Raw genomic sequence first — 22,341 nt, forward strand, 5'->3', positions numbered from 1 at the left:
GGGGAAGTTAAAAAGAAATAAAATTAAATATTATGAGCACATTATATGACACACCTTCAGAATTTAGGAAACTATATCATTCTTTAGAAATATATATTTTCTTGCTTATTACACCAACCGCGTATCCCAATCACTATTCACTCAATCTTATATGTCAGCCAAGCAGGCAGACAGAGCATACACTAGATCATCTGCAATCACAGGATAAGTGGCAGTAATTTTCATATATGCCAATTATTTAGCATCTTATTCATTATGTCTATAAAAAGGACCACATGTCCTCAAACAAAACAGGCCCCACTGGCGTGTCGGCCCACCGGGAATCTTCCCTGTTAACCCTATGGCCAATCCGCCTCTGCCTGTACTGCACAGATGGTGGGAGATGGGGCAGGAGGGAGAACACTAAACTGTAGAAGGGGACATTGGGCTGAATGAAGAATCCCTGGTACATGACTTCCAGGGTGGTAGGGGGTGTTTAATATGCAGGAGAGGGGTGGGTAGTGGAGTGGGCTTAATATTCATCATTTTCTGGTGGGAGGGCAGCTGCTGGACTGCAGATATCTCCAGTTCCTGGAAATACATTTCTTAGATTTGAATGGGATAAAACACTAGAGAGTCCCACCTTTCAGGAGATAATGGGGACACCTTTCAGAAGATAATGGGGACACCTTTCAGGAGATACTGTGGACACCTTTCAGAAGATAATGGGGACACCTTTCAGGAGATACTGGGGACACCTTTCAGGAGATACTGGGGACACCTTTCAGAAGATAATGGGGACACCTTTCAGGAGATAATGGGGACACCTTTCAGGAGATACTGGGGACACCTTTCAGAAGATAATGGGGACACCTTTCAGGAGGTACTGGGGACACCTTTCAGGAGATACTGGGGACACCTTTCAGGAGATACTGGGGACACCTTTCAGGAGATACTGGGGACACCTTTCAGGAGATACTGGGGACACCTTTCAGAAGATAATGGGGACACCTTTCAGGAGATAATGGGGACACCTTTCAGGAGGTACTGGGGACACCTTTCAGGAGATACTGGGGACACCTTTCAGGAGATACTGGGGACACCTTTCAGGAGATAATGGGGACACCTTTCAGGAGGTACTGGGGACACCTTTCAGGAGATACTGGGGACACCTTTCAGGAGATACTGGGGACACCTTTCAGGAGATAATGGGGACACCTTTCAGGAGATACTGGGGACACCTTTCAGGAGATACTGGGGACACCTTTCAGGAGATATTGGGGACACCTTTCAGAAGATAATGGGGACACCTTTCAGGAGGTACTGGGGACACCTTTCAGGAGATACTGGGGACACCTTTCAGGAGGTACTGGGGACATCTTTCAGGAGGTACTGGGGACACCTTTCAGGAGATACTGGGGACACCTTTCAGGAGATACTGGGGACACCTTTCAGGAGGTACTGGGGACACCTTTCAGGAGATACTGGGGACACCAGTCAGAAGGTACTGGGGACACCTTTCAGGAGATACTGGGGACACCAGTCAGAAGGTACTGGGGACACCTTTCAGGAGATAATGGGGACACCAGTCAGAAGGTACTGGGGACACCTTTCAGGAGATACTGGGGACACCTGTCAGGAGGTACTGGGGACACCTTTCAGGAGATACTGGGGACACCAGTCAGAAGGTACTGGGGACACCTGTCAGGAGGTACTGGGGACACCGGTCAGGAGGTACTGGGGACACCTGTCAGGAGGTACTGGGGACACCTGTCAGGAGGTACTGGGGACACCTGTCAGGAGATACTGGGGACACCGGTCAGGAGGTACTGGGGACACCGGTCAGGAGGTACTGGGGACACCTGTCAGGAGGTACTGGGGACACCGGTTAGGAGGTACTGGGGACACCGGTCAGGAGGTACTTGGGACACCGGTCAGGAGGTACTTGGGACACCTGTCAGGAGGTACTGGGGACACCTGTCAGGAGGTACTGGGGACTTGGGGATCAGAGTTCAGGAACCAGAGCAATTCATCAAAGAAAATATAAAACTGCATACCAGGCGTGTGTAGCTGGAGCAGGGACCAGCTGCTGGAAGGCTGATATCTCTGGTTCTGGGCATAGTAGAGACAAGCTGCCAGTGACCACCGATAGGGGAGAGTCCCAGGTTTTGGAGAATACCCTCAGAAAAACTATAAATCAAACAGAACCCGAGATATCTGGCTGGGAAGAGCAATTAAAAGGCTTGGATGGGGACCACTACTTTGAAGTAGGATATCTCCGGTTCCCCAGGACCGATTTTCAAAAGTCTGGTACCCCTGGAAAGAGGGGACCCTCACCTATCAGCCTAGGGCCCTTATACTCCTGGGGCCCTTGGGCAAGTGCCCATTGAGCCCATACGAAAATACGGCCCTGGTTATAAGCTGTTTATCGACTAATGCCCCTGCAGCTGCACACACACCTATACACTCAACGGACGTTCACCCAATATCTGGAGAATGGGCCGACAATTGTATAGGTGTGTAACCAACTTAAGCAGCACACGCTGTGCATTTGTTTTTGCATTATAAAGAACATTTTCTGGAATAAAGTTTAGGAACATAAAACTGCAAATCTATTTGTTATCATCATTCGGTCAGTTACAGTTTTTTCAATAGATGTATAATTTATAAATATAAAGTAATTATTATGAAGCGTTGCGGACAAGGCCTGTGATATACGGAGGGTTGTAGTACCCCACCATTGTATGTTCCATTAAAGCTATGCTCCGTACACAGATTGCAGCGTACAGAAGACAACGGACAGGCTTGTAACCATAGCAGGATGCAATTAGCCACAGCCCTCTGGGGTAATTTACAAAGATGCTTAGAACAAATGTATAATAAAGGCACAGGAGCAGAATCACGTGTAGCGATATGTTATTCTGAGCGTTCTGCAAATAACTTGACTTTTGCTGTAAAACCTGTTGCTATGGAGACTTTCCAGCTGATAGGAGCTTGCGGACCTGAATCTCGAGATCTGTCACATTGACAACACAAAGCAATACAAATACCTCAGCTGCAATGCCATGTCATACAGGCCAATACCATACACTGGAATAAATAAAAAGAATCCATTCTGTTCGTGTTTCCATTAGTCTTCATACAATGACTGAAAAACAAGACTAGCTGAAGAGCATACTTGTTCTCCGTCCGCGCTCTTAGCAGGACGGTCGTCTGAAAAGGGCTGATGTTAGGTACACCCAGAACTTTTCCATGACATTTCTGATACCGTGCGTTCCTATGGTAACAGTGCCTCAGTGTATACACGCTTTGGGGGTCATTCTGACCCGTTCGCTCGCTGCATTTTAACGCAGAGCGAACGAGTCCCTGCTGCGCCGAAGGCCGTAGCAGGGATGCGATCGTCTCTGCCTGATTGGCAGAGGCGATCGCTGGGTGGGAGGGGGCAGAACGGCGGCGTTTGGCCGCCATTTCGTGGGTTTGGTCCGGCCAACGCAGGCGTGACCAGACCAAACGGGGGGCGGGCCGCGGCGGCTGCGTGACGTCACACGCAGCCGCTGCGGGCCGGGGAGCGATGAGTAGCTCCCGGCCAGCACGCTAAAGCTGCGCTGGTCGGGAGCTACTCTTGAAGTGCAAAGGCATCGCTGCTGTGCGATGCCTTTGCACTTCTGCAAGGGGGGGCCGGACTGACATGCGGGGCGGACTAGCCCTGTGCGGGGCGGACTAGCCCTGTGCTAAATTTAGCACAGCTACGATCAACTCAGAATGACCCCCATTGGGCTGTAGGAGTCTGCAGTAGCTAAAAATTACTGAACCCATGAACACCGGCATTGCATGTGGCTGTAAATGAGGCCAATTGGCCAAGTTGGCCGCAGTGCAACATTCATCCGGCTCTGCGCCACTAGCGTGTGCATCAGCTGTACGTCTGACATTCATCAGATACACTTACACCTGACCCTGACGTTAGCGCAAGAAGAGATTTTAATATTTGTTTTGATAGCAAAAATGCATTTATTATTAGGTTGGATTAACATATATATATCTCCTATATATTATAATAGCCCTATTCTGTGACCTTGTGATTCATTTGCTAACGCTGGGCGGAGTCACAACAGTGGGCGGAGTTATTCAAATGAGTCACAGAGATCTGACCAAATCTACAGGAGACTAGGAGCAGAAGCAGATAGCATGGACATTGGGCATGTCACAGACAGGGGTGCATACCTCCCAGCTTTCTGCAGGAGCTTTCTCCAGGCAGAAGGAGGGAAACACTCGGCGAAAAGGGGGCGTGGCTTCACGGGAGGGTCCCCGTTTTCGTCAGTGAGGGGGCATGCCCAGCGCTCTGTGAGCTGCTGGCATGCCCCCAGGGGCTGATTATGAGTCCGAGGGGCCCAGGGCACTTGAGACAGGGGAGCCCTATCTCATTGCTGTGCCTGCTGGGGGTTGGGGGCGTGGCCTAATCGCGACCCGCGCGGCCACGCCCCCTTATGCAAATTCCGATTTTTGTTTTTATTTTTTTAATGGGATTTTGGCCCCTCAGCTAGGGCTAAATCCAGAGGAGGTGGTCGCTCCCCCCTACACACCCGCACAGGGAGAAGAAAGCAGGGAGACTGCTGCCTCCCTGCAACACCACAGACCTGCCAATATGCAGCAGCGTGTGCTGACTGTAGCACAATGCTGCCACTGTTGCTGGCAGGACGGGGGGGGGGGGGGGGAGCTTCTGAGCTGGGACAGAGCTACTCCAGCCGGGGGGGCCTCTAAAACTGTGGGGCTAACGGTACGTATCCCCCGCCCCCCCCCCGCCTTAATCCGGCTCTGCTGCTGGAACCCCCCATTAATCCGTACCCCCTGATGCCCCCTCTCCCTCTGTCTCCACTATTCACCGCTGCTCTGCTAAGCAGAACAGCGAGTACAGGAGCTTTCCAACTGCCCCCCCCCCCCCCCCCCACCGCAGGACACTGCGACCCTCGGGTGGGACAGCGGGACAGACCCCAAAAAATGGGACTGTCCCGCGAAAATCGGGACATTTGGGAGGTATGGGGGTGTGTGAGGGGTATGTCATACAGACAGACGGGCACCGGCTCACTGTGTGCTTGACCCCCCACATCGGCATACTCAGCAGGGTCTCTCTGGTGCGGAGGAGCGTCACTTTCTGACACACTCCACGCTTCTTAGCTGCAGTTTAGTGAGGCACCTGCCGCTGTGCAGGTTCCATACTGCCTCTGTTATCTCCAGCCCCGGCAACCCCACCGCTAGCTGCAGCGCTGCCACCCGCAGTGGAGTGCGCCCAGCTCATTCACACACTTTAGCTGGCGGGTAGCGCTGCAGAAATCCGAGCTGCTTGCAGGCTCTGACCCACTCCTCCCTCCAGCCGCAGCGTCTCCTGGGAGCTAACCAGTCACTCCCAGTCTCCCCTTGCCACAGTGCCCGGAAGCCGTGAGGTCCGCGCCACGTGCATGCTATGACCCCCTCCTCCCTCCAGCCGCAGCATCTCCTGGGGGCTAACCAGTCATTTCCAGTCTCACCTTACCACAGTGCCCGGCAGCTGTGCGAGGTCTGCGGTGTGTGACTGAGGAGGGGGGGGGAGGGATGCGGACTGGCAGAGAAAGCAGGACTCCAGCCTGAGAGAGTCAGCCATGCCAAGTCTCCAGCAGCAGCAGATCCCAACAGGTTGGAATGGAACAGCAGCAGCCAGCAGCAGTGACTCCGGTAAGACACATCTGTCTGTCACCACTGTTTTGTCCCTAATACCAATCTCTCCCATGCCCTGTGTTCTGTCATGTCCCTGGCCTTGCCCTGCCACCCTTATTCTGGCCCTTTCACCCTTATCCTGGCCCTGTCACCCTTATGCTGGCCCTGTTACCCCTATCCTGGCCCTGTCACCCCTGTGCTTGCCCTGTGAACCCTATACTGGCCCCGTCACCCCTGTCCTGGTCCTGCCGCCCCTACCCTGGCCCTGTCACCCCTATCCTGTCCCTATCATTTCTGTCCTGGCCCCGTCACCCCTGTCCTGGCCCCGTCACCCCTGTGCTGGCCCCGTCACCCCTATCCTGGCACCGTCACCCCTGTCCTGGCCCCGTCAACCCTGTACTGACCCTGTCACCCCTGTCCTGGCCCTGTTACTGCATACCCTCCAACTACCTTTTATGGCATGTACAGTACCCGCAGCGCCTCCAGACCTCTCCCCAATGCACCACACCTCCGTACCTTCCCCTCCACCACATGCAGCACTTCACCCCTCCCCCACATGCTGTGCCTCCAGACCCCCTACACCACCCGTGGCTCCCACTCCTCCACCCCTTCACCACCCACAGCACCTCCAGGCCCCTTCCACCATTCACCCCCCTTATACGTCTCCCCCCCACACCTGCCCCCCTCCACCCGCAGCATCTGCAGACACCCTCCTCCATCAGCGGTCCCCCCCTCCCCCACCCCTCCCCCACCAATGGCACCCCTGCACCTGCCCCTCCACCACCTGCAGCACCTCCGGACCTCCTTTCCCATCCGCCGCAACACCCGTACCTGCCCCTACCCTACCCATGGTGCCTGCGGTCCCCTACCCAACCCCCGGCACACCCGTCCCTTCCCATCCCACAGCACCTCCGGAACCCTTCACCCATCCACAACATCCCCACACCTGCCCCTCTCCCACCCGTGGCACCCCTGCCCCTCCCCCACCTGCGGTGCCTCCGGACCCCTCCCCCATCTGCATCCCCCACTCCTCTGCCCCTCCCCCACGCGCAGCACCTCCCGAACCTTCCCCACCCGGGCCCCACCCCCACTTCTGCCTCCCCTCCACCCGCAGCATCTACAGACACCATCCGCAGTCCCCCCCGCACCCGCTACATTCTGTACATCGTGCCCTGCAGGTGCTGTTCACGCCGTCGCAAGGGGCTGCGCCTCCTTCACCATCGCACGCCCTTTCATTGTGCAATATTTAACCACTAACAAAGGAATGCAGGTAATACTCCATATAATACACATATTAAACCCCAGAAAGGCATGCAAGGGTTAAGGGGGCGTAGCCCCTTGCGACGGTGTGGAGAGCGCCCGTAGGGCGCGATGAAGCACCTAGTATATATATATATATATATATATATATATATTTTTTTTTTTTATATAACCGTGACAGAGGCAACTATGGAATTCTAAAGTCCGCCCAAAAATCATATAATCTAGGGCAATGAAGAAGCCGCTATCACTGGTAAGAGACGAATTCACAATGAGACGCGGCTAGCTAGCGGTGATGAATTGGTAATCCACGTGTAAGCAGGCGCAAGTGTCAGATCTGCATTCGGATATACGGGATCCGGCTAGTATACCGGCGTTCAGGATGACGGCAGACGGAATACCAACACCAGAATCCCGACACTGGTCAGAGAACCGATGCCGGGATAACTACATAGATCACGATACCTGGCATCCAAATCATAAGTATGCCCAGGAGGGTTAGGGCTAGACTGCGGGGGTGAAGGTTAGGGTTAGGCTGCGGGGAGGGAGGCTTAGGGTTAGACTGTGGTGAGGGAGGGTTAGGGTTAGACTGTGGTGAGGGAGGGTTAGTCTGCGGGAGGAGAGGGTTTGGGTTACGCTGCAGGGAGGGAGGGTTACAGTTAGGCTGCGGGGAGTGAAGGTTAGGGCTAGGCTGCGGGGAGGGAAGGTTAGGGTTAGGCTGCGGGAAGGGAGGGTTAGGGTTAGGCTGCGGGGAGGGAGGGTTAGGGCTAGGCTGCGGGGAGGGAAGGATAGGCCTGGCAGCGGGAAGAGAGGTCAGTTTTAGGCTGTGGGGAGGGAAGGTTAGGGTTAGGCAGCGGGAAGAGAGGTCAGTTTTAGGCTGCGGAGAGGGAAGGTTAGGGTTAGGCTGTGGGGAGGGAAGGTTAGGGTTAGGCTGCGGGGAGGGAGGTTAGTTTTAGGCTGCGGGGAGGGAGGGTTAGGGTTAGGCTGCAGGGAGGGAAGGTTAGGCTGCGGGAAGGGAGGGTTAGGGTTAGGCTGCAGGGGGGGAGGTTAGGGTTAGGCTGCGGGGAGGGAGGCTTAGGGTTAGACTGTGGTGAGGGAGGGTTAGGGTTAGACTGTGGTGAAGGGGGTTAGGGTTAGACTGTGGTGAGGGAGGGTTAGTCTGCGGGGAGTGAAGGTTAGGGCTAGGCTGCGGGGAGGGAAGGTTAGGGTTAGGCTGCGGGAAGGGAGGGTTAGGGTTAGGCTGCTGGGAGGGAGGGTTAGGGTTAGGCTGCGGGGAGGGAGGGTTAGGGCTAGGCTGCGGGGAGGGAAGGATAGGCCTGGCAGCGGGAAGAGAGGTCAGTTTTAGGCTGCGGAGAGGGAAGGTTAGGGTTAGGCTGTGGGGAGGGAAGGTTAGGGTTAGGCAGCGGGAAGAGAGGTCAGTTTTAGGCTGTGGGGAGGGAAGGTTAGGGTTAGGCTGCGGGGAGGGAGGTTAGTTTTAGGCTGCGGGGAGGGAAGGTTAGGGTTAGGCTGCGGGGAGGGAAGGTTAGGGCTAGGCAGCAGGAAGAGAGGTAAGTTTTAGGCTGCGGGGAGGGAAGGTTAGGGTTAGGCTGCGGGGAGGGAAGGTTAGGGCTAGGCTGCGGGGAGGGAAGGTTAGTTTTAGGCTGCGGGGAGGGAGGGTTAGGTTAAGCTGTGGGGAGGGAAGGTTAGGGTTAGGCTGTGGGGAGGGAAGGTTAGGGCTAGGCTGCTGGGAGGGAAGGTTAGGGCTAGGCTGCGGGGAGGGAGGTTAGTTTTAGGCTGCGGGGAGGGAGGGTTAGGGTAAAGCTGTGGAAAGGGAGGGTTAGGCTGCAGGGAGAGAGGGTTAGGCTGCGGGGAGGGAGGGATAGGTTTATGGCTTGTGCTGGTGCGAGTCCAGCACACCGGCATCTGCCCACAATCTGTTCCGCCACCAAATGGATGCTTGCAGAGCCGGCCCTAACCAATATGATGCCCTAGGCAAGATTTTGGCTGGTGCCCCCTAGCATCACCACTGGTTCCGCCTCTGACCTTGCACCTCTTTCCCAGCACGATCACCCCTCACCCATAGCAGTCCTTATTTTGGTGTTTGTACCCCCTATATTTTAAATAGGAACAGTTCGCACATTTGGCGCACAGCCCAAAAAGGGGTGTGTTTTTGCTGGCAAGGGACATGGCCACACAATAGTAACCCCAATTCCAATTACGCCACACAGTACTGCAACTTTATTCACATTTGATCATGCGATAGTGTCCATAATACATATTACATCCCACAGTAGTATTAGTTTACCTTATAAACATTACTCCTCACAGTAGAGCCCCTTATTCACATTACATCACACTGAATTGCTCCTTATTCACATTACACCACACCCTATTGCTCTTTATTCATATTAGACGACACAGTAGTGCCCTTTCTATACGCAACGCCACAAAGTACAGCACCTTATACACATAATGCCACACATTAGTAATACATTTATACACAATACACAGTAATGCCCCTTACACATTATTAATGTCCTTATTAACATAATGCGCCTTACACATTATGACAACCTTTATTAATGCCCTTTTACACATAATGTCCTTTACACATATGCCACACATTAGTAATGCCCTTATACACATAATGACACACATAGTGCCCCCTACACATTTGCTGCACATTATTAGTGCCCCTATACACATAATGACACACATACAGTAGTACCCTGTTACACATATGCCACACATTATTAATGCCCTTATACACATAATGACACACATAGTGCCCCTTACACATAGTGCCCATATGTTGCACATTATTAATGCATTTTTACATGACACACATAATACTCCTTACACATATTCCGAACACTACTGCACAACCAACCCACTCACATGCACACAGCACTCACACTGCCACTAACACTGTGACCTCTGCCTCTGCTTGGATACATATGTGTCCTCATAAATCTTGCCTCAATGCTAACGTCGGGCACCTTTTTTTATGAAAATGCATCTTATTTGCATTGCTATGTGGCTAGGATGCACAAGCAGATTCTGCTGATTAAAATGACATGCAGCATGCCTATATACTGTGTGAGACTGTGGCTGTATCTGCGTAAGAAATGCTACACACAGAATATAGGCATGCCGCATATCATTTTAATCAGCAGAAGCTGCTGATGCCCCTAGGCATATCAAATGCCCTAGGCAATTGCCTAGTTTGCCTATGCCTATGGCCGGCTCTGGATGCCCGACACCTGCCAAGCTTCTAAATTAGAAAGGTGGAGGTGTAACTAAGATCAACCAATCACATTATGTCTATCATGTCCTAGCATGCGATAGAGAAATGATAGCTAGAATCTAATTGGTTGTAATGGACAATGACACTACTTGCCTGTTTTAGAGTCACTGGTAAATCTTTCCCCAGGTGTGTAACAGGGGAGAGAGATGGCTCCCTACCTGTCTGGTGTGACCACACCCACTGCATGGCATGGCCACTCCCCCTTTAGGGACCTGTCACACCTCAGGAATGGTATAACTGCAGAGTGCTTCCCCTTTTACTGGAGCAGTTCCACAAACAATTTGCTTTCATTCTGCAAGAATACGTTGAATGTATTAATATTTTAGCTTCTAAACTAGAGGGGACAGGATAGTGATGACAATAACATTTTGCAGCACTGAAGCTACATAACGTCTGTAGGAGAACACAGCAATCACGGATCGATAGCGTTCCTCTCCCTGCAGAGTGAGGCGACATCGTGTTCTGAGATCCTGAAACAAAGAGCCCAGTCCAACTTTCTAATCTTCTCAATTGCACACTGATGAATGAGTCTAATAAAACAAGGGGAGCACCACAAGCCGGAGAAGCATTTTAATCTAATTAATCTTCTTGCGGGTCAAACTGTAAATAGAATATCCTCGAACAGGAATGGGAAATTGATTAGATGCCTGGGCTGCAGCGTGTCTATCAAGGGAATGACTAATAAGGGGGCCGCCTGCAAGGTCACCGCACCACGGAGGCCTGACAAAAGTCTTCTTTTAAATCCTTCATTCAACAATGCCAACGGCTCTTGCTGTAAGGACTCCTGCACAACATAATATGAGCAGCTCCTCCAGATAGGCTTCATTCCTGGTAGGTAGGTGGATTGTCCCCACTAGGCACATGAGGCCTGTGCCTAGGGGAAGCACTTGCTGGGGGGCAGTACAGCAGGCAAATGAGGTCAGGTGATTCTTTTTTTTGTGTGGTCGTTATGACTTATTTTTAATTTTTTTATTATGCAACTGACGGGGTTGGGGCAATGGGCAGCAAATTGTGGTCTGGGAGGTGGTTGTGGGGTGAGGTTAGGGAGGTCTGGAGGCATCTGGACTGGCCTCGAAATGAAGGGGGCAGTGAAGTGATAGGGGGGGGGGGAGGCAACCAATAATGTGTCTAGGGGTGGCCTGATACCCAAATTCACCCATGCTGGTAGGGATGGCCATCGACCATCAATGATGCAAGATCATCGATCGTCTATGACCAATGTTGAATACTTTTGCCATCGATGGGGAGAACCAGATGGTTTCCCACCATCGATAATGCACAAGCAATTAATTTTTTTAAATCTATTTGATAAAGTCCTGGGAAACGGAGCTGAGCTCCGCCCCTGACACTTCCGTGAAACTCCACCCCTGGGCTCTTATTGGCCTGCAGCTTACTGAATTGTAAAGAATGGGTTGCCATCAGTGGGTGAAACCATCAATGGTTCCCTTCCAGATGGTTTCACACCATCTAGGTTACACATCAATGGTACCATAGATGGTGACCAACAATGGGTAACCCACCGATGACCATCCCTAATTCCTGGTAACAAGATGGCCACCGACCTAAGTACTGTGCATGTTACTGTGTTAGAGCGCCACGTTGATAATCACCTTTCATCGCATTTCCAGTGATCCTGCACCGCTACCTGGCACCTACAAACACTCACTGGCTGGAGAGCTGATTGACACCCTGTTCTGCTTGAGCTCCACTTCATCTACCAGTGTGTGTAACAGTGAGTACGGCTGTACCTGGTTTATCTTCAATAAAGCCACTCCACTGGATAAGTAACTGGGCTGTTCACTGACTGAAGGCTGGTGTGTACAGAAACTCGGCCACAAACCTGTACACACATTTCCAACAATTTTAAGAAGCCCTATGGTTTATCAGAGGTACAATTGGCAATAGAGAATTTATGAATATTTTTGATTTTGCATTTGCAAAATTTGATGAGTGAGGTCTAGATTTGTGGAGGGATTTTATACACTTCTACGTTTAGTTTTGAACCCAAATCTTCACTCAGGTTCATTTCCTGTTGTACTATTGTAAGGAAGAAATATTTTGACATTACTCTGAGACTGCTCTGCTGGACAGAGATCCCAGTGGCCTTAACTAATGGAGCTAAACTGAGACAGAAATGGAGAATTAGGTCAGGTGAGAGTAACAGGGATTATCTACAGTACAACAATACAAAGTGTCTCTCCAAAAAACGCATGTACCAGAAAGCTGTCTATATGGGGTTCTAGAGTCACCAGGTCTAGAAATCTCTTATAATAGTTCTTTTATTATTATGCCTCTGTAACAAATGCAATAACATCATATTCTACTGCTCTGTCCACGACATCAGAAGCCATTACATATTATCTTTTATTTAAAGGTGCTAAAAGGGTTCCGAACACATAGTACACAGATAGTCAAGACTTTGAGAAACAAGTTTACAACTTGACATAATTAGAATCCTCAGATTACATAATTATGTAGAAATACAGAGGGACAAGGAGCGAACTGCTCACAAGAGCTTACATTCTAAGTGGTGGAGATGTGACCAGAGTTGGCTTTCAAAATTGTCTCTTTAAAATCTATGCTCCTCTGCTCGACGATCTCACGGGTTTCCAGTACCACCTTCCCTGCTGTGCTCATGAATCTATCTACTGCCCCCTAATATTCTTCTGTATCCATAAACATCTCCACCTCTCCCACATCCATAAATGTCACCTCTAAAATCTCACTCATCTTCCATGACCGATCCCTCACCACCACCAATATATCCATTGCCCCCCAATTTGTTTCACCCATAAACGTCACCTTTGTCATGTCCTTCAACTTCCTGTAACCACCACACCCTACTACTGATGTGCCCCCTTCCCCTTTATATTATCTGCGTTCATCAGTCTCACCCAGAATTCTCCGCTTCTCAGCTTTACCACTTCTTCAGGGTTCATAAAGTAACTTTCCAATGACTTCATAACCTCTCCCGAAAATGCTGACCAATAGACTTTGTTTTTTAATAGGATCGCATATTGCTAAATGACCATCCACGCCTACCTCTCATATGTCGATTGTAAGACCCCCATCTCTTGTATAATCTTCTAACTTTCTCATACCCATCAAGTATCACATCTTCTAAAGAGTGGGCAAGTGAAGCTGTTGCCCATAGCAATCAGTCAGTGCTTCTAGCTAGCATTTGTCAAGTACATTCTAGAAAATGATAGGTAGGAGTGGATTGGTAGCTTCGGGCAACTTTGCATTCTTTTAAATGTTTGATACATTTCCCCCCATTTCTCTTGTGTACACGACTTTGTCACTTCCACTACAATTTGCTTAATCAACTCGTTGCATATGATAAATAGTGCTCCAGCCAATCATTTCCTCTCATGTGTTCAGCTCCTGTCATGTGTTTGGAAAATTACAGTTGGAAGCTGATTGGCTGGCGCACCATTCATCATACACAACGTGTTTTATCATTCACAGTGGGTTGAGAGAAGGGCCCCTTAGCACGTTTCCATCCTCTCCTGTATGTAACAAGTCTCACTCTCCTGTGTCCAGTAACTCACTGTTCCATAATTAATCTTTACTGTATTTGGCAACGTTTTCATCTTGCCTGGCTGTATCCAGCTAGTAACTTGGTGTAGCTATGGGGGAGATGTACTAAACAGTGGAGAAGTGAGCCAGTGGAGAAGTTCCCCATGGCAACCAATCAGCATTGACGTAACACTTGTAATTTGCATACTATGAAAGTATACAGAGCAGCTGATTGGTTGCCAAGGGCAACTTCTCCACTGGCTCACTTCCCCACTTTTATCACTGCTTAGTACATGTCCCCCTTAATATCAGTATTACTAAGCAGCTAATTACTTTCCGGGGTCATTAGAAACACTCTTACCCAAGTCCACTGACAACACAAATGCTGCGGTTTCAGCCGTTAGTAGGTGTTAGATGTTGTGTTACGTCCGATGTATAATAGACACAGCTAATAGGAACATCAGGATATTTAACAACCAGTTATCTAGTGTTAAGTATCAGTTACAATGTTGCTAAATAACTTTAAACATTGAGAAGTGGTTCATTTATATAGAAACAGCTATTTCTGTACCATTTTGATACTTCCCAGACACATTGTTAATTGGGTTCATTATGCACATAAAGCAGCAACTTCATCATCATTAAAGCAGGTCTTATGCAAGGATAACGAGCTCAGAATAATACCTGGAAACATTATAATGGCTATCAGTAAAACAAACTGCAGCAAACTGACAGACGAAGGGAACTCGGAACACAAAACAGTCACTTACTTTGGTAAAGTTTTCAAATGGTTTTCTCTTAATTCTAATATCCGCAATTTGCTGAGCCTGCGGATGACACAATAACGTGAAATGTACGGTGCGTTGTAAATATACAGGAAGGTGCTCGTTAGAAGGACAAGAAGAAAAATCAAACTGTGAGGATTTTATTTACACAAAAATAAGAGCAAATATTCACACTCACAAACAGATAAACTAGGAGACTAAAGGGCCGTACTGACGGGGAGATGAGACTAAAGGGCCGTACTGACGGGGAGATGAGACTAAAGGGCCGTACTGACGGGGAGATGAGACTAAAGGGCCGTACTGACGGGGAGATGAGGAGATGAGACTAAAGGGCCGCACTGACGGGGAGATGAGACTAAAGGGCTGCACTGACGGGGAGATGAGACTAAAGGGCCATACTGACGGGGAGATGAGACTAAAGGGCCGTACTGACGGGGAGATGAGACTAAAGGGCCGTACTGACGGGGAGATGAGACTAAAGGGCCGTACTGATGGGGAGATGAGACTAAAGGGCCACACTGACGGGGAGATGAGACTAAAGGGCCGTACTGATGGGGAAATGAGACTAAAGGGCCGTACTGACGGGGAGATGAGACTAAAGGGCCGTACTGACGGGGAGATGAGACTAAAGGGCCGTACTGACGGGGAGATGAGACTAAAGGGCCGTACTGACGGGGAGATGAGGAGATGAGACTAAAGGGCCGCACTGACGGGGAGATGAGACTAAAGGGCTGCACTGACGGGGAGATGAGACTAAAGGGCCGTACTGACGGGGAGATGAGACTAAAGGGCCGTACTGACGGGGAGATGAGACTAAAGGGCCGTACTGACGGGGAGATGAGACTAAAGGGCCGTACTGATGGGGAGATGAGACTAAAGGGCCACACTGACGGGGAGATGAGACTAAAGGGCCGTACTGACGGGGAAATGAGACTAAAGGGCCGTACTGACGGGGAGATGAGACTAAAGGGCCGTACTGACGGGGAGATGAGACTAAAGGGCCGTACTGACGGGGAGATGAGACTAAAGGGCCGTACTGACGGGGAGATGAGACTAAAGGGCCGTACTGACGGGGAGATGAGACTAAAGGGCCGTACTGACGGGGAGATGAGACTAAAGGGCCGTACTGACGGGGAGATGAGACTAAAGGGCCGTACTGACGGGGAGATGAGACTAAAGGGCCGTACTGATGGGGAGATGAGACTAAAGGGCCGTACTGAAGGGGAGATGAGACTAAAGGGCCGTACTGACGGGGAGATGAGACTAAAGGGCCGTACTGACGGGGAGATGAGACTAAAGGGCCGTACTGACGGGGAGATGAGACTAAAGGGCCACACTGACGGGGAGATGAGACTAAAGGGCCGTACTGACGGGGAGATGAGACTAAAGGGCCGTACTGACGGGGAGATGAGACTAAAGGGCCGTACTGACGGGGAGATGAGGAGATGGGACTAAAGGGCCGTACTGACGGGGAGATGAGACTAAAGGGCCGTACTGACAGGGAGATGAGTCTAAAGGGCCGTACTGACGGGGAGATGAGACTAAAGGGCCGTACTGACGGGGAGATGAGACTAAAGGGCCGTACTGACGGGGAGATGAGACTAAAGGGCCGTACTGATGGGGAGATGAGACTAAAGGGCCATACTGAAGGGGAGATGAGACTAAAGGGCCATACTGACAGGGAGATGAGACTAAAGGGCCGTACTGATGGGGAGATGAGACTAAAGGGCCGTACTGACGGGGAGATGAGACTAAAGGGCCGTACTGACGGAGAGATGAGACTAAAGGGCCGTACTGACGGGGAGATGAGACTAAAGGGCCATACTGATGGGGAGATGAGACTAAAGAGCCGTACTGATGGGGAGATGAGACTAAAGGGCCGTACTGAAGGGGAGATGAGACTAAAGGGCCGTACTGACGGGGAGATGAGACTAAAGGGCCGTACTGAAGGGGAGATGAGACTAAAGGGCCGTACTGACGGGGAGATGAGACTAAAGGGCGTACTGACGGGGAGATGAGACTAAAGGGCCGTACTGACGGGGAGATGAGACTAAAGGGCCGTACTGACGGGGAGATGAGACTAAAGGGCCGTACTGACGGGGGGATGAGACTAAAGGGCCGTACTGACGGGGAGATGAGACTAAAGGGCCGTACTGACGGGGAGATGAGACTAAAGGCCGTACTGACGGGGAGATGAGACTAAAGGGCCGTACTGACGGGGAGATGAGACTAAAGGGCCGTACTGACGGGGAGATGAGACTAAAGGACCGTACTGACGGGGAGATTAGACTTAAGGGCCGTACTGACGGGGAGATGAGACTAAAGGGCCGTACTGACGGGGAGATGAGACTAAAGGGCCGTACTGACGGGGAGATGGGACTAAAGGGCCGTACTGACGGGGAGATGAGACTAAAGGGCCGTACTGACGGGGAGATGAGACTGAAGGGCCGTACTGACGGGGAGATGAGACTAAAGGGCCGTACTGACGGGGAGATGAGACTAAAGGGCCGTACTGACGGGGAGATGAGACTAAAGGGCCGTACTGACGGGGAGATGAGACTAAAGGGCCGTACTGACGGGGAGATGAGACTAAAGGGCCGTACTGACGGGGAGATGAGACTAAAGGGCCGTACTGACGGGGAGATGAGACTAAAGGGCCGTACTGACGGGGAGATGAGACTAAAGGGCCGTACTGACGGGGAGATGAGACTAAAGGGCCGTACTGAAGGGGAGATGAGACTAAAGGGCCGTACTGACGGTGAGATGAGACTAAAGGGCCGTACTGACGGCGAGATGAGACTAAAGGGCCGTACTGACGGGGAGATGAGACTAAAGGGCCGTACTGACGGGGAGATGAGACTAAAGGGCCGTACTGACGGGGAGATGAGACTAAAGGGCCGTACTGACGGGGAGATGGGACTAAAGGGCCGTACTGACGGGGAGATGAGACTAAAGGGCCGTACTGACGGGGAGATGAGACTAAAGGGCCGTACTGACGGGGAGATGAGACTAAAGGGCCACACTGACGGGGAGATGAGACTAAAGGGCCGTACTGACGGGGAGATGAGACTAAAGGGCCGTACTGACGGGGAGATGAGACTAAAGGGCCGTACTGACGGGGAGATGAGGAGATGGGACTAAAGGGCCGTACTGACAGGGAGATGAGACTAAAGGGCCGTACTGACGGGGAGATGAGACTAAAGGGCCGTACTGACGGGGAGATGAGACTAAAGGGCCGTACTGACGGGGAGATGAGACTAAAGGGCCGTACTGATGGGGAGATGAGATTAAAGGGCCATACTGAAGGGGAGATGAGACTAAAGGGCCGTACTGACGGGGAGATGAGACTAAAGGGCCGTACTGACGGGGAGATGAGGAGATGGGACTAAAGGGCCGTACTGACGGGGAGATGAGACTAAAGGGCCGTACTGACGGGGAGATGAGACTAAAGGGCCGTACTGACGGGGAGATGGGACTAAAGGGCCGTACTGACGGGGAGATGAGACTAAAGGGCCGTACTGACGGGGAGATGAGACTAAAGGGCCGTACTGACGGGGAGATGAGACTAAAGGGCCGTACTGACGGGGAGATGAGACTAAAGGGCCGTACTGACGGGGAGATGAGACTAAAGGGCCGTACTGACGGGGAGATGAGACTAAAGGGTCGTACTGACGGGGAGATGAGGAGATGGGACTAAAGGGCCACACTGACGGGGAGATGAGACTAAAGGGCCGTACTGACGGGGAGATGAGACTAAAGGGCCGTACTGACGGGGAGATGAGACTAAAGGGTCGTACTGACGGGGAGATGAGGAGATGGGACTAAAGGGCCGTACTGACGGGGAGATGAGACTAAAGGGCCGTACTGACAGGGAGATGAGACTAAAGGGCCGTACTGACAGGGAGATGAGACTAAAGGGCCGTACTGACGGGGAGATGAGACTAAAGGGCCGTACTGACGGGGAGATGAGAATAAAGGGCCGTACTGATGGGGAGATGAGACTAAAGGGCCATACTGAAGGGGAGATGAGACTAAAGGGCCGTACTGACGGGGAGATGAGACTAAAGGGCCGTACTGACGGGGAGATGAGGAGATGGGACTAAAGGGCCGTACTGACGGGGAGATGAGACTAAAGGGCCGTACTGACAGGGAGATGAGACTAAAGGGCCGTACTGACGGGGAGATGAGACTAAAGGGCCGTACTGAAGGGGAGATGAGACTAAAGGGCCGTACTGATGGGGAGATGAGACTAAAGGGCCGTACTGACGGCGAGATGAGACTAAAGGGCCGTACTGACGGGGAGATGAGACTAAAGGGCCGTACTGATGGGGAGATGAGACTAAAGGGCCGTACTGACGGGGAGATGAGACTAAAGGGCCGTACTGACGGGGAGATGAGACTAAAGGGCCGTACTGACGGGGAGATGAGACTAAAGGGCCGTACTGACGGGGAGATGAGACTAAAGGGCCGTACTGACGGGGAGATGGGACTAAAGGGCCGTACTGACGGGGAGATGAGACTAAAGGGCCGTACTGACGGGGAGATGAGACTAAAGGGCCGTACTGATGGGGAGATGAGACTAAAGGGCCACACTGACGGGGAGATGAGACTAAAGGGCCGTACTGACGGGGAGATGAGACTAAAGGGCCGTACTGACGGGGAGATGAGACTAAAGGGCCGTACTGACGGGGAGATGAGGAGATGGGACTAAAGGGCCGTACTGACAGGGAGATGAGACTAAAGGGCCGTACTGACGGGGAGATGAGACTAAAGGGCCGTACTGACGGGGAGATGAGACTAAAGGGCCGTACTGACGGGGAGATGAGACTAAAGGGCCGTACTGATGGGGAGATGAGATTAAAGGGCCATACTGAAGGGGAGATGAGACTAAAGGGCCGTAATGACGGGGAGATGAGACTAAAGGGCCGTACTGACGGGGAGATGAGGAGATGGGACTAAAGGGCCGTACTGACGGGGAGATGAGACTAAAGGGCCGTACTGACGGGGAGATGAGACTAAAGGGCCGTACTGACGGGGAGATGGGACTAAAGGGCCGTACTGACGGGGAGATGAGACTAAAGGGCCGTACTGACGGGGAGATGAGACTAAAGGGCCGTACTGACGGGGAGATGAGACTAAAGGGCCACACTGACGGGGAGATGAGACTAAAGGGCCGTACTGACGGGGAGATGAGACTAAAGGGCCGTACTGACGGGGAGATGAGACTAAAGGGTCGTACTGACGGGGAGATGAGGAGATGGGACTAAAGGGCCGTACTGACGGGGAGATGAGACTAAAGGGCCGTACTGACGGGGAGATGAGACTAAAGGGCCGTACTGACAGGGAGATGAGACTAAGTCTCATCTCCCCGTCAGTACGGCCCTTTAGTCTCATCTCCCCGTCAGTACGGCCCTTTAGTCTCATCTCCCCGTCAGTACGGCCCTTTAGTCTCATCTCCTCATCTCCCCGTCAGTACGGCCCTTTAGTCTCATCTCCCCGTCAGTACGGCCCTTTAGTCTCATCTCCTCATCTCCCCGTCAGTACGGCCCTTTAGTCTCATCTCCCCGTCAGTACGGCCCTTTAGTCTCATCTCCCCGTCAGTACGGCCCTTTAGTCTCATCTCCCCATCAGTACGGCTACGGGGAGATGAGACTAAAGGGCCGTACTGACGGGGAGATGAGACTAAAGGGCCGTACTGATCGGGAGATGAGACTAAAGGGCCATACTGAAGGGGAGATGAGACTAAAGGGCCGTACTGACGGGGAGATGAGACTAAAGGGCCGTACTGACGGGGAGATGAGGAGATGGGACTAAAGGGCCGTACTGACGGGGAGATGAGACTAAAGGGCCGTACTGACAGGGAGATGAGACTAAAGGGCCGTACTGACGGGGAGATGAGACTAAAGGGCCGTACTGACGGGGAGATGAGACTAAAGGGCCGTACTGACGGGGAGATGAGACTAAAGGGCCGTACTGACGGGGAGATGAGACTAAAGGGGCGTACTGACGGGGAGATGAGACTAAAGGGCCGTACTGACGGGGAGATGAGACTAAAGGGCCGTACTGACGGGGAGATGAGACTAAAGGGCCGTACTGACGGGGAGATGAGGAGATGAGACTAAAGGGCCGTACTGACGGGGAGATGAGACTAAAGGGCCGTACTGACGGGGAGATGAGACTAAAGGGCCGTACTGACGGGGAGATGAGGAGATGAGACTAAAGGGCCGTACTGACGGGGAGATGAGACTAAAGGGCCGTACTGACGGGGAGATGAGACTAAAGGGCCGTACTGACGGGGAGATGAGACTAAAGGGCCGTACTGATGGGGAGATGAGACTAAAGGGCCGTACTGACGGGGAGATGAGACTAAAGGGCCGTACTGACGGGGAGATGAGACTAAAGGGCCGTACTGACGGGGAGATGAGGAGATGAGACTAAAGGGCCGTACTGACGGGGAGATGAGACTAAAGGGCCGTACTGACGGGGAGATGAGGAGATGAGACTAAAGGGCCGTACTGATGGGGAGATGAGACTAAAGGGCCGTACTGACGGGGAGATGAGGAGATGAGACTAAAGGGCCGTACTGACGGGGAGATGAGACTAAAGGGCCGTACTGACTGGGAGATGAGACTAAAGGGCCGTACTGACGGGGAGATGAGGAGATGAGACTAAAGGGCCGTACTGACGGGGAGATGAGACTAAAGGGCCGTACTGACGGGGAGATGAGACTAAAGGGCCGTACTGACGGGGAGATGAGACTAAAGGGCCGTACTGACGGGGAGATGAGACTAAAGGGCCGTACTGATGGGGAGATGAGACTAAAGGGCCGCACTGACGGGGAGATTTCCCCAGAGATGTGTGCTGAGCGATCTAGCAAAGACCGCTCTGTACACATCTCCCCCCCCCCCCCCACTCAGCACAGCACAATGTGCTAAGCAAGGGGGGGCCGGACACGGGGGGCCGCTCATTTCACCCAGCGGTGAAAAGAGCGACCTGCTAGATTGCAGGCCAATCTAGCACCGGCGATAGCAACGCGCGGGATCGCGCATCGCTGTCGCCGGCACCCCTACACACAGAGTGATGTTCTAAGCCAGGCATGTCCAAACTGCGGCCCTCCAGCTGTTGTGAAACTACATATCCCAGCATGCCCTGACACAGTTTTGTTGTCAAAGAATGCTAAAGCTGTGTCAGGGCATGCTGGGATATGTAGTTTCACAACAGCTGGAGGGCCGCAGTTTGGCCATGCCTGTTCTAAGCAATCTATTCAGATTGCTTAGAAATGAGCTAAACATCGCTCCGTGTGTACCCCCCTTTAATGGGGAGAAGGACGTAATCCTAAATCATCGTAGCACATTATTTGGCTGAGGCAGCGGCGATGTGAAAATATGCTAATTGCGCAGAGAGAAAAATATACAGAACCTGCCGGCATCACAGATCCGAGCGCTACGTCCAATGATACAGCGTCGTTCACCATTACAAGCATCAGTCGCGATGGTCGCAGTCAGCACCTACAGTATCTGAGTAAGTCTAATCTTACTCAGAATGTCGGGAAGATGACCTAAGCCTTGGCGTGTGATAAAGTGGAGAGCGATAAACTACAAGCCAATCAGCGCCTAACTGCCATGTTGCAGACTGTGGGGTCTATTTATTAAGCCGTGGAGAGAGATAAAGTGGACAGAGATAAAGTACCAGTCAATCAGCACCTAACTGCCATGTTACAGACTGTGGGGTCTATTTATTAAGCCATGGAGAGAGATAAAGTAGACGGAGATAACGTGCCAGTCTATCAGCGCCTAACTGCCATGTTATAGACTGCGGGGTCTA

The 22,341-nt window shown here is 51.9% G+C and overlaps 1 protein-coding gene across 6 annotated transcripts in view; it reads right to left on the reverse strand.

The window, feature by feature from the left end:
• LRRC7 (leucine rich repeat containing 7) overlaps positions 1–22,341 on the reverse strand; it is a 630,524-nt gene that overhangs the window by 220,838 nt on the left and 387,345 nt on the right. For all 6 annotated transcript variants that reach the window (XM_063939106.1, XM_063939105.1, XM_063939107.1 and 3 more), the window contains one exon: positions 14,503–14,559. In XM_063939106.1, coding sequence (XP_063795176.1) covers positions 14,503–14,559 — 57 coding nt within the window. The remainder of the gene's footprint in view (positions 1–14,502; positions 14,560–22,341) is intronic.

The sequence above is a fragment of the Pseudophryne corroboree genome, chromosome 9 (genome assembly GCF_028390025.1).
Source record: "Pseudophryne corroboree isolate aPseCor3 chromosome 9, aPseCor3.hap2, whole genome shotgun sequence".
In the NCBI taxonomy this organism is placed as follows: domain Eukaryota; kingdom Metazoa; phylum Chordata; class Amphibia; order Anura; family Myobatrachidae; genus Pseudophryne; species Pseudophryne corroboree.